This window comes from Octodon degus, unplaced genomic scaffold (genome assembly GCF_000260255.1).
Source record: "Octodon degus isolate 3935 unplaced genomic scaffold, OctDeg1.0 scaffold00002, whole genome shotgun sequence".
Taxonomy (NCBI): domain Eukaryota; kingdom Metazoa; phylum Chordata; class Mammalia; order Rodentia; family Octodontidae; genus Octodon; species Octodon degus.
The window spans coordinates 33,599,629-33,612,762 of NW_004524578.1; the positions used below are offsets into that span (position 1 = coordinate 33,599,629).

General features: G+C 43.3%; 1 protein-coding gene across 3 annotated transcripts in view; it reads right to left on the minus strand.

The window, feature by feature from the left end:
- Egflam (EGF like, fibronectin type III and laminin G domains) overlaps positions 1-13,134 on the minus strand; it is a 237,431-nt gene that overhangs the window by 47,516 nt on the left and 176,781 nt on the right. For all 3 annotated transcript variants that reach the window (XM_023711909.1, XM_023711904.1, XM_023711910.1), the window contains 5 exons: positions 4,467-4,579; positions 3,345-3,663; positions 2,410-2,510; positions 1,195-1,295; positions 70-214 (listed from right to left, as the gene is read on the minus strand). In XM_023711909.1, the coding sequence (XP_023567677.1) occupies positions 70-214; positions 1,195-1,295; positions 2,410-2,510; positions 3,345-3,663; positions 4,467-4,579 (779 nt within the window). The remainder of the gene's footprint in view (positions 1-69; positions 215-1,194; positions 1,296-2,409; positions 2,511-3,344; positions 3,664-4,466; positions 4,580-13,134) is intronic.

Sequence of the window (13,134 nt, forward strand, 5' to 3'; positions counted from 1 at the left end):
CAGGGAGCCCCTCCTGGGATGCTGGTGGTGGCGGTAGGGAGGGCAAGCAGAACTGCCTCTTTCACTCACCTGGGACTGGCCCGTCACTGGGGTGTCGTCGTTGAGCTGCAGCAGCCCAGTCACCCCGTCTCTATAGAGCATGACTGTGTGCCATGCCCCCAGCTTGATTTTCGTCCCGCTGAGGATGATGGCAACCCCAGTTCCACAATTAAACCTGTGGGGAGGAGAGGGGAAAGGAGATTCTAGCGTCAGACCACTTCATGTATTTCCAGGCTCCAGGACTGCACTTCTAGGATAAAGGCTCCTTTCCGAGTCAATCTGGTTGTGTTTATGAACATCAACAGCTGTTTGGATGTTTACTCCAAGAGTCACACACTTCTTCTCTGTGTCGTCCTCCATCTGTTTATTCTTCCATGCATGGAAATTTTCGGAGGAGCCTTCTCGGCTCCAGTGGCCCTGCAGGGCAGATGCTCATGCGCACATAAGATCCTCTGTCTCTTTTCTTTCTTTTCTTTTTTTTTGGCGGAACCGGGGATTGAACTCAGGCCCTTGCACTTGCCAGGCAAGCGCTTATTACTGAGCCATCTCCCCGCACCCCTCTGTCTCTTTTCCAGAGATCAACAGAGACTTAAAGCAGATTCGGGGTGCCAACATTAGAACCTGTGTCACCCTACTTCCCAGTATCTCTTTGGGAACTGGTTTCCAAAGTGTGCATGGAAAGAAAGGCTCAAGGCAGAAAAGACAAGCCAGACAGTTCACCACAGAGCTCAGGGAAGGGAGGCACAGAGTTTGTGCCTTGCTGCCGGCTCCTTTCCACCCTCCATGATGGTCAGCCATATTTGACACAAGGAGACTAGTGACAAAATTCTGCAACTCAAGCCTCAAAGTTCATCTACCATCCTGACACTCCAGTGTTCAAGAAACTATTCCCTGCTCATCTTCTCTGCACCGTCCCTTTACCTACTAGAATCCACCCTACACAGATCGCACTCATGCTATGAAAATGGAAGCACAATGCAGGGCAGAATTTGAAAAGTCTGGTGGGGGCGCTGGGGAGATGGCTCAGTGGAATAAGCGCTTCCCTGGCAAGCGCAAGGACCTGAGTTCAATCCCTGGTTCCGCCAAAATAAATAAATAAATAAATAAATAAATAAATAAATAAATAAATGACTAGGGGCTTCAGGCAGGTGGTACCTGAACTGCAGTGAGCGCCGTATGACAGCCAAGGACATGAAGTCACCCCGGCCATGCTCGTTCTCCCCACAGTAGAGCAGCAAGCCGTCCTCTGCCTCTGCCTGTTGTCACACAAACAAAAGCCACATGAACAATGACCGCCTCCTCTTCCGCAAAGCACCATCTGGAGACACTCATGAATACGCAACGTGAGTGCTCTCCTCTGTGGCTCTATGTACAATGCAGCAAGCACAGATTAATGAATTCCCGGGTACCATTCATTTCCATTAAGCAAATGGCAGTGAGACAATCAGTGTGTGAGGAATGGGGGAGCAGGGAGAGGAAGGGGGAGAAAAAAAGGGGAGAGCCCATGACCTGCTCTTTACTCAGCTTTGTGGCTCCACCTGTGGGGCTTCCCGGAAGCCATATGTGCAGGGCCACAGCCACAAAGAGCATTGCTTGTGCTCCTCAACCTTTATGCCTTTATGCTCAACAAAAAGCACTGTCACTTTTCCTTTTTTTTTTTTTTTTTTGACTATTCTTCCTTCACTCTGAGGAGGAAGCAAACTTGTGTCTTTCCTTTCATCAGGAGAGCAAGGTGGTACAAACAACTTAGAGGAGGGATGCGGCTGTCTGAAAAGAGGACAGCTCACCTCCCGGACACTTAGCACCATGGCCCTGACCTGAAGGGAGCCATGTTTCCAGACTGCCAAATCTTTTTGCTTCTTTAAAGATGCTCATTAAACTGAAGTCACTGACTGCAATTCTGATCTGCCAATGGTTCAGGCTGGGGCACCTTTCCTCGGTCCTCATGACAAGCGGTGGGTGGGAGAAGTAGTTTCTGTTTGTTCAGTTATGGCTATTGCAACCAAGATGGACATTGGAGCTCCCTTTGAAAGGCATTTGGGATAGAACATTCATTATTGCTTCTGCAGTCCTGGTCTGGGAGGAGCTTTATTATGGACAATACTGCTGAGACTCCAATATTTTGCTAGAGAATCTTTGGGCCAGTCTCTTCTATCATTTAGAAAGATACCAAACCCACTGTTCCTTTGCTGGGCAACTTGAATATGAACAAGCCCAGTGTTTTTGCTGCCTCCTGTGCACTGGTTTCAGGATGGGCTCCACACATTAATCTTCAATCACTCCCTCTGCTCTGTCTCCGTCTGCCGTTTCCTTTTAAGTGAGTTAAATGTCCATCCAACAAGGACTCAACAAATGACCAATGCCTCTTACCCTAAATTCCAGAGTAATTTGAAATGACTGATAAGAGTTCTTCAGAGGCTCAAAAGTGATGTAGGAGTGGCCAAAGAACTGAGGATATTGTATAGCAATGTCTGAAAAGAAAAAAGACAACATGAAGGCTGCTTCTTCATCTCGGCAGAAGCAAAAATTCAACACATAGCCTTGTCTGGACATTGTCACGTAAAAACCTTTGCTAATCTGTTAAACTTTGATATCTTTTTTTTGGTTTTTTTCCTTTGGCAGCTCAGCTCAAGGCATTGAAGCCAGGGCATCCTCACTGTGCTACATCCACAACTCTGTATGAATATTTTTATTTTGAGACAAGTGTCACTAAGTTACACAGATTGCTCTTACAGTCCTCCTGGCTTGGCTCTCCAGGGCGCTGGGCTTACAGGTGTGCACCAACACACCTGGCTCCCGTCTCTACATTTTATACCTACTATTCTCACTTCTGGGGACTTTGAGCTTCTGAGATCCTTACGAAAAAAACTAGATTTTGGGAGATTACTTCATGCTTCCCAAAAAAGAGGTCAATGACTTTAAGACCATGGCCATTCATTTTCTAGTTGTGCATTTGTGTATGTTACACCTTGGCAAAATTATCAGGCAAATGTTGCAGCTACACCTTTTGATAGTACTGTGACAGTAGTGGTACTGACATCTCTAAGGGTCAAGACCATTCAATGAATGTTGCTCCAAAGGACCTTTGACATTTGACACACATAGAAGTAAGGCTGTTACCTAATTTACAAGGAATGGAATTTGCTTCACACGTGGCCTCATGCAGCCACCATAGTGATGGATAGATGGGTGAAAGGGTTGCCTTACAAAAGGGACAAGAAGGAACTACATTTGGAGCACAGAGCTGTCCTCTGGCTCTCCAGGGCTCACCTAGTACCCCACTTTTCCCTCTCCAAAGGACCCACCTTCTGAGCAGCTCTCACCACCTTTGCCCAGGTTACAGTGGCATCGTGAGCCCCCCAGAGTGTAGTCATTGACACAAAAGCTGTCAGCAGAGCACAGCGTCTCATTACAAGTCATGGCAAAGAGCCTCGACATCATGGCTAAGCCACTCGGCCCCTTCCGCTGCGCTGGAGTTGGGTGGAGAGCAGCTGTGGTCCTAGACAGCGGTGCCTTGGTAGGGGGCCCAGGCCTGGAGGCAGCCTTGAGGTTAGACAAAGATGCCGTCCTGTTTTCCACTAAGAATGTTTTGTGCCCTTCTTTGGTAGCAGGAAGGGGGTGACCCTGCAGTCAGAGAAGGAAAAGGATTCAGCAGAGCATGGTAACTGGACCACCACATTTGTTGCCTATTACTTGAAAATATGGTTGCTGTTTATACTTTCAAAAAACCTGGGATGAAAAAGGGGCAGAAACACCAATCCTGATTTATGAATGAAGAACTTGAAACTCGTGGATTTTTAGGAATTTCCTTGAATTACTCAAAATCATGGGTAAAAGCTGACATTACATGGCTTATTCTTACTACATTCTTAGAAGGAGGCAGTGCTTTATCAAGGAATGATTTATTTCTTAAAGAAATAAATAAATAAAGTATTTTAAAATACTTATTTTATAAAATTTCACCTTTTTTTTTTTTTACATTTGGTACAGGGTCTCACTATGGAGATTGGACTCTTAGTGATTCTCCTGTTCTCATCCTCCCAAGCACTGGGATTACAGGCGTGCACCACCACACCCAGTCTTAATCGCCATCTCAGTGCACCCCAGCGACTGGGCTGGCATGGCATGCCATAAAATTCCATCTTGTAGAAATCTAAATATGCCTTTTCCAGCTTATGAAGTCAGCAGGCAGTGGCTGGCTGTAAAACATCAGTATGGCTGGGACTTTACATCTACTAATTTATGATCCCCTCGAGGCTCATGTCAGGGAAAACATGCATCCAAAATGTACTAATAAAAATGAAAACTGGGGAATAAAAGTAAATGGAACAATCTAAGTTTTAAGTAAAATGTTCATGGTCCCCTGGCTGAATTGCTTCACTCATGATGAACACAAGCCTCAGGGACTTAAGGGCGGAGATTGTTACCTCCTCAAAGGAAGCGTTCAGATTGAGGTTGTCTTTGAGTCCTTTGTCATTCACAGTGATTCCCATGTTGGTGATGTAATGTCCATATTGGTCATGTCTTGCTTCCCTGGACCCTTCACAAAGAAAAGAAGCACATCTATCACTTTGCATCTTCATTCCACTCTTTTTTCAAAAATTGGTACATGGGGGCTGGGGGTGGAGGTAGTGGAATTTGAAATAAATCTTGGCTCAAATGTGTGATGCTCCTGCCTCAGCCTCCCAAGTGCTGAGATTACAGGCGTGCACCACCACGCCTGACCCTACAGACCTCTGGAACATGGGTAACTACAGGAATATGCAGGAAAAGTTCATAGTATCAGAATTTAGAATGGCAAAAAATAGTCCAAATCTGTGACTTATAAGAACAAATCTTATAGAACACCCTATATGTCTTTCAATGGAGAAGAGACAAATGTATTGTGTACATCTTTGGAACAGAGTACCACATAGCAAAGGAAATGAGTAAGGAGCCTTTGCTACACCAACTGGGCTTATTCTCACTCAATTTCATGCAAAACTGCAAATCACAAAAGAACATATCTAGTTTGATGCTATTTTAAGGCAAATAGCATTTACATTTTCATATATATACATATATATATATGTATTCATACATATGCAATTTAAACTCTCTTGAATATGATAATTACAAAAATGTCCAGTAGTGGTTAGAGGAGGAATATGAATTAGAGATCATAGGTCAGGGCCTCAGAAAGTTCTTTATGATATTCTATTTCTTTATGATATTCTATTTCTTAAGATAGATGCTGGATGATGTAGACAAATAGATTATATATATATATATATATATATATATACATATATACTTTTGATGTATAGATTATGTAATTAAAACTTCAATAGTGAAAAGAGAGTATAATAAACATTCCTACATTCAGAAAAATAAGAGGTCCTATTTGTCTTCTTGGGATCAACAATTCCCATGTGTTCTTTTAAAACCAGAAGTGGAAGGGGACAGAATAAGCCATAGTCCCTTGAAAGATAAGCAATGAGCATTTTCTTCTGGTGTCATGAACTTTATTGATGCACAGCAGCTCTACCTAGGCTGCAATGGGTAACACCCCATGAGTCATGGTGGCCTTCGTGATTCTGTTCAAGGTGGGCTTGGGCTTGGGCAGGCACAGGGGTAACCTTAGCTGTGACACGCCATTACTGTGTCAGGGCACTACCAGCTGTGTGCAGGAGACTGGCTTTGGCAGCTTGTTGCTGTCCGTTAGTTACTAGACATTCAAAGCTTGGGTGACTTGTGAAACAGAGAAGGAAAGCTGATGTTAAAAAATAATTAAACCTTGTAAAGACATCGTAGGATAAGCTAACCCAAAACACCATTCTCAAAAATACCAGACTTCTCTCCTTGTCTTGATCTGTTGAGGATGCTACAAGAAAAAAATGTCACACACTGTGTGGCTTAGAAAAAACAAACATTTCTCTCCTAAAATTGTTGAGGCCAGAATGTCCAAACTAGACGTTATCAGTTCAGTGTCTAATGAGGGCTCACTTCTCCCATAGAGTGCCTTGTATCTGTCCTCACATGGCGGAAGAAGCAAACAAGCTTCTCTGGGCCTGGCATCTGAGGGCGCTAATTCCACTCACGAGGGCCTCGATCTTCTCTCTCGACCACGTCGGAGAGGCTGCACCTCTCACCGTTCCATTAGGGTCACACATTTGGGGCAGGTTCAGACTACAGCACTCCACTCAGAAAAATGGATAGCAGACTGAAAATGGAGCTGAAGGAGAAAATAGAAATGATTTTCCACTGGGCATAGCCAAAGCACCATTCTCAAAAATACCAGACATCTACCCTGGGTCAGACACAGAAACAGTGTCAGAAGATGCTATAGAGACTGGTGGAATAAGCTATTCCCAGGTGTCTGGGCACGTGTTGGTGGAGGGGAGATATTCTCACCTTTCTATAGGAACTTCCCACAGCTGTATTTAAAATAGGCCACCTGGCAGCTACATATTCAAGCTTTATGATGCCAGAGCCATACGTGGATGCACATTCTCTCACGCCACTTGCATACAGCACAGCTGAGAGCCAGGTGTCATCACTCAAAAAGTAAAAGCAAGAAAGCCCTTGGAGACAGCTCTTCCATCTTGCCTCATCTCTGCACTTTTTTTTTTTTTTTTTTTTTTTCAGAATTGGGGATTGAACTCAGGCCTTGCACTTGCCAGGGAAGCACTTATTCTACTGAGCCATCTCCCTGGCCCTCTTTGCATTTTCTTATCACCCTCCTTACTTCTTTTTTCCTGAGCCTCTTTTTTTTCATTACATCCTCATCCTCTCTCTCTCTCTCTCTCTCTCTCTCTCTCTCTCTCTCTCTCTCTCTGTCTCTCTCTCTCTGTCTGTCTGTCTCTCTCTTTTTCTCTCTCTCTCTCTATCTCTCTATCTCTCTTTCTCATTTCAGAAGAAACAAAGAAAAAATAAATTTGGTAGTAAAAGAAGCATGCAGTATGTACCTAATAAAACTGGGCTTTGCCTTTAGCAGGATGGCCTCTACCTCAAGGTGCTATTCTGTGCACAGAGCTGATATTCTTGTACACATTCTCATCAATGTCAAGATTCTTTTGCTCTTCATCTTAAGGTAAACGGTCCAGCAAACAACACCTCCAACGTCTCCCTACTCCCTATGAAAGAAACTCTAGGCTCTTTGGTCAAGGGTTCAAGGATGGCAATTATAATAACATCTATTTTTCACTTTCCCTATTATAGTTTTTTAAATTGAAATCTATAGCCTGTACCCTACTTATCAGGTACTACTTACTCAGTGTTTAACATAAAACATTTCTAATCCCTTTGATAAGTATTATTAATTCCATTCTGTAGATTAGTTACCTGAAGGTAAGTAAGTTGCCTGAAATTGAAGATTTTGTAACTGGCCCAACATAACTCAAATCCAAGGTCTGACTGCTTAACCCTGAATTGCCTACAGTACAAGAATCCACCATGGAAGCTGAAGGACCCTGACACTTGAAAAATTAATTTAAATTCATTACTTTCAGTGTGCCAGGAGCTTTCCATACATTATTTCTATTAATCCTCATGAAATCATATGAGATTAGTATTATTACTCTAATTTTACCAGGTAGAGATATTAACTCAGAGAGATTAAATAATTTCCTCAAAGTCATGTAGTAGTGAAGAGTGAGGCTAAAATCTATCCTTAGTCTCTCTTTTGATTATGTCTTATCATCCACCTCCAAAACTTTTCACCTTATGTTTTTCTTCTTTGCAAAAGCCACATTCCAGCCAAACTGGTCTGCCAATTGTCTCCTGCATACATGTTGTAATTTTGTATTTCCTTCCTTCTTTCCCATTTTCTTGGGGCATAGGTTTGTTCTGGGCCTTGAACCCAAGGAGTGTGCATGCTAGGCAAGTGCTCTAGCATTACCCCACACTCCCACCATGCCTTGCATCTTGCTCATGCGCTTCGCTACTTTGCTGCTGTGTCCTTGCTCCTTTGTCTCCCACCCAGCCTACGTTTCCTTCCAGTTGATGTATAATCCATAGAGATGGAACAGAAGGTGCACCATCATGAGACCTAAGTAAAATATGTTTTAGCAAGATAACATCCGACTTTTCTGAGAAAATAATGACAACTCCACAATGCAGAACCACCAAGACCTGGAGGCCATTCTTCCACTGGTTTAGGATGGTATGTACCTCTCCTGGATTGTTGAGTTTAGACTGTTGCCCTTGTCTTTACCAAGAACGTTGTGAACCGAGGGAGGGCAAGAACCATATTCTTTTTCTTTCTTAAATGTATTTGCCCTTCAAATTTTACGAGGTTTCAATACACAGTTTGGACTCATAATGGTCCTCCTGTTTTCATCTTTCCCAACACTGGAATTAGAGGCATAAGCTGCTATGCCCAGACCCTGTGGTTAGCTCAGCCCACCCTCGGGGTGGGGCTGGCATGGCATGTGGTGCTGGGGATTGAACCTGGGTCCCTGAGCTTACCTAAGCTTGCCTAAGTAGGTGCTTCAGTCTGCTGAGCTACCTCGCTGGCCCAAGAACCATATTCTAAGTCTTCTTGAGATCCCTTCACCCTCCTCCAGGTAACCAACGCTTTGGTGTGCTGACCAAAGCCTGGCTTCCCCCAGGCAGAGGGGACATTCCCAACAGTGCTGCTTTATGGTAGAACTGGGTCTGTCCTTGCCTGGCCCAGCTGGCCATGTCTCCCTAAGTGGGGCAGTATCTGGAGAGGAATCCTTACATAGTGGGACTCTCCCCCAAACCAAGGGCATTATCCCCAAACTAACGCCAATGCTGTGCGCTTCCCAACTTCACACTAGAAGTTTGGAGCTGAAAGACTTCACGCACCATTCAGCTCAATTGGCTCATTTTACAAATGTGCAAATTGAGGGAACAGAAGAGAAGTGACTTTAAGTCAAGGTCATGCATTTCATTAAAGGAAAGTTTAGGACCAGAGCTATGACCCATACCTCAATACGCATAATACTGTACTGCACACATTTTTTTAATTAAGCACTTTTAATAACCTAAAAGTTATGTTCAGAAGAATTTAGACAATGGAGAAAATGGGGTTGGATCCAGATAGCCAAGATCCTTTCCTGCCCCTTCTCCTGCTCCCTAGGAATTTCTCTGTCCAGAAGGACAGTGCAAAGGACCACAGGTCCATTACTACAACCAGGAAATGATCATGAAGAAGACAGAAATGATTCCAGATTCCTCATTCATTTTCATAAGTGAAATAAGGTATATATTATAAAATGGATAAAGTTCTGTAATCCTTTAATATTGTTTTTTCTGTTTTGACATTTTATTTAGCATATTTCTTTGAAGCCAGATTTACTCTGTCTGGAAAAACAATCAGATGAAATAAGAGTGAGAAAACAAATATGAAACTATACTACAAGGGCTTAGAGTAAAAGAAACTGCAACTTTTGGACCGGCCAGATAGCTCAGCAGACTAAGGCACCTGCTTAGGCAAAGCTCAGGGACAGGGTTCCATCCCTGACCCCACATTCCATGCTGGCCCTGCCCCTGGGGCATGCTGAGACTGGGTGTGGTGACGTATGCCTGTAATCTCAGTGCTTAGGAGGGTGAAAAGAGTCTTATCTGTGTAGAGAGATCCTGTAGACCCTGATATATGTATATGCTGTACTCTCTCTCTATATATATAAACTGGAACTGTTGCAGAAAATTTTTGAGATTAGTGCACAACCAGCCCACTTCACAGAGGAGTAAACTGAAGTTCAGAGCCCATGTGACTGGCCTGGAGGGGCAATGCATTAGTGGAAGAGCTGATGACAAATTTTGGATCTTTTGTGCTATATTCTAGGCATTCTGCAGTATCCAAACTTCCTGTCCTTCATAATAAGCGAGACTGACAGTCGTTTTCCAGTTTTAGTAAGAATGGAGTGAGCAGAAAGAGGACCAGATGGAGCATGATTCAAAGTAGCATGAATTACAGTGCTCTGGCTTTGTTTACAGGGGTGACAGCCCCACCATCCTGGATCTCACAATCATGGCTGATACAAAAGTTTTGTCAACACCAGTTTGTTTTAGGTGAGTACCAAATGTACAGTCCAAGCCAGTGGCAAGAATTCTCCCAGTAGCCTGAGGTTACTGTAATGAAAGTGCACAACTTATCTCTTTCTACTTGACGCTTTGTTAATTAGGAAAAAGGAACATTAAGAAGGAGACATTTATTAGAACCAGAATTGTAGAATCACAGACTGAATACAAAACAAAAGTGTAAGAAAAACCAATGAACAGAAAACAAATTCCTATTAGTAGAGAAAATGATGGTGTGCATTTGATAAAAACCTGTATTTGTTGCTTTCATAGAAGCATCATAGATTTTCTATAAAGTATGAATGTTTGTGATGGAGAGCCACAATCCAACTGGACACATGGCTCTGGAAAAATTGGTTCCATGGTGCTGAGCAAGTCACTTAATCTTACTGGGTTTAACGTCTTCTGACAAGGTAAGGAAAGAGATTAAACTCCATGCCTGAAGAGTCCTTTCCAGCATTAACATTCTGTGAGCCTAGAAGTCACACAGTTGTCTTAAATACAGGTCAGGCGTCTGCCGCATTAGGCAAGGGTTGAAAAAGAAACAACTAGAGAATTTTACTTATGTGGATGAAAAGAAATTTTGCTTCTGTGGTTGAGCACAGAAGCGACATGCTCTGAGGATCCTAGCTTCGAATTCTATATTCTAAGCCTCTTAGAAGAGGTGCCATGAGTCTTTCATGGGAATCTGGGTTTACCTTCTTTTAACAGTTCTTGGTAATGACATGGAAGGGAACACTATTCCTCCTCCCAAAGACAGTCACTCTAGGGACTGCTGGTTCTGCTCCAAACCCTTTTCCTCCCTACAGAGGTGCAGACAGTGATCACGATGCTGATGGAAGCATTTCTCTGTTTCCAAATGGAGGGAAATGAATCTATTAAAGGATCAGGGGAGGGAGGAAGCATTTGGGACAAATGTGGTCCATCCCGCCTTTCCTCTCCACTTAGCCTAGAACAGCGACCTGGGTAGGTGCGCTCCTGGGCCAAACCAGACTTCCTGCCAGTGGCCTGGCCCAGAGCTTGAACTAGACATACAAAGCAAGTCCATTTGTGCTCTTAGAATAAGCTATGTTTCTGTTTCAGTCTGGATCAGAAATAAGCATGACACATGAGTCTTCATTTGCAAATTGTGTTATTTTAGTTCTCAGCTGATTTAGGCAAAGTGAGAAAAGAGGGAAAATGCTATTAATTAAACCCAACATTTACTTGAATAAGAATACCTAGAGAAGGAGGGTTCACCCAGAGAGAATAATTGATGGGTGGAAGCTGGATCATCTTCTCAGTGAAAATAGACACAAGTTAGTTCTTAGGTGGAATAATGACACCTAAGAACTGTGGCTGAGTCCTTTCAAAGTCTCCCCAAGACCCTGTGTGGCTTGCGTCTGCCAGTTGGAGCCTCGTGTCACACCAGTTTACTTCTTCTCATCCTACTCCAACCACATTGGCTCGTCTTTCAATTTTTTGGACATAACATGCTTTATTCTGCCTCGGGGCCATTGCTTCTGATCCCTTAAACTTTTAAATTCTTTAATACCTCTGCTCAAAACTGCTGTCTTAGGGATGTTCTCCTGTACTCCAAATAAGGTTGAATTGTACCTCTCTCCTCCCCCTCCTCCTCTTCCTCCTCCTCTTCATCTTCCTCCATGCCTTTCTCCTCTTCTCCTCCTCTTCCTCCTTCTCCTCCTCCTCTTTCTCCTTATCCGTCTTTTTGAGGCAGGATCTCTCTATGTGGTTGGGACTGGCCTTGAACTCACTGTGTATTCCAACCTGGCTTCTTACTCATTCTGATCCTCCTACCTTTGCCTCCCAAGCTCTGGGATTACAGGCATGCACCACCACACCCTGCTAGGCCAGGTTCCTCCGTGTATGTTTTTATAGTTCTTTCCATTGCAGTATTAGGAGTTTGTAATTGCATGTTCATTTGCATGATGATTTCATAAATGAGATTTTCTCACTAGATAATCAAAGCCTGGAGGAAAGGAATACAACTTAGTCTGGTTTCCAATTGTACTATCACAGCTTCACTCACTTCTGGCACTCAGTTGGAATTTATAAAATACACGGGAGACAGAGTGAACTTGTGGAACAGATTAAACATAGCACAAAGGTATGACAGCAGAATTCACCTGGCTCTGTGCCAGGACTGCAGGTACAGAAGGAAGCACAAGAAGAGTATGGGAAAGCAAGAGTGTGAGTAAGGACAAAAACGTATAATAGATATTGTGAAATAGAAAGAAATGTTCAAATGGCAAGGGGAACTGGGGCAAGGAGGGGGAAAGGAAGGAAGGGGAAAGAAAAAGATGTAAAAAGAAGGAAAAACTGGAGACAAAGCTTTTGTAAATAAAGAAGGGAAAAGAGGTTGAAGAGAGGGTAGGGAATAAAAGAATTGTTGTCACATGTACATAGAAATTTCCTATGATATGATCATTATGCATATTTAAGAGGTACCAGTAAAATTAATTGATAATAATTTTAAAATAGATTGTGAAGGCTATTAGTAATCTTTTCCAAGGTCTTCAGGAAATCATTTTGCAAGTTTTCCTGGTAAGGAATCCACCTCAGAGACCTCTAGAGCTGATGTCCTAAGGGCTCCTTTCCACTGAGTTGTGCTGCTGTGGCTGTCTGCTTACACTGAAGTCAGCCCTACCATCCTGCCACCCACTTCCCAGCAAAAAAGGACTGAAGAGGATCTGGGTCAGAGCCTAGAAAACCACACCCAGAGCAAGCACTTGCTATGGGCCTTGGTGTGAAAGTCCCTCTTCACCCTGGGAGGACCAGGCAGGTATTCCTACATGGCCTCCTTTGTCTCCTTCTGCTGTAGACATGGCAGAGCCTGAATAATGAGGTTACGGCTTCCTTTTTATCAAGGTTGGAGAGGAAGTCACATGACAGGTTGGGTCACAAAGATGCAAGCAGATGGACTCTTTTAGAATATTTTGCTGAGTTTACACACCTATAATATTCAACAACGGAACTTAAAAAAATTGGGATATAACTATGAATGTCCATTTTGTACCTGTGTATTCAAAGTGGTTGGGATAGATATATAGTTGCATTCTCTTTTTT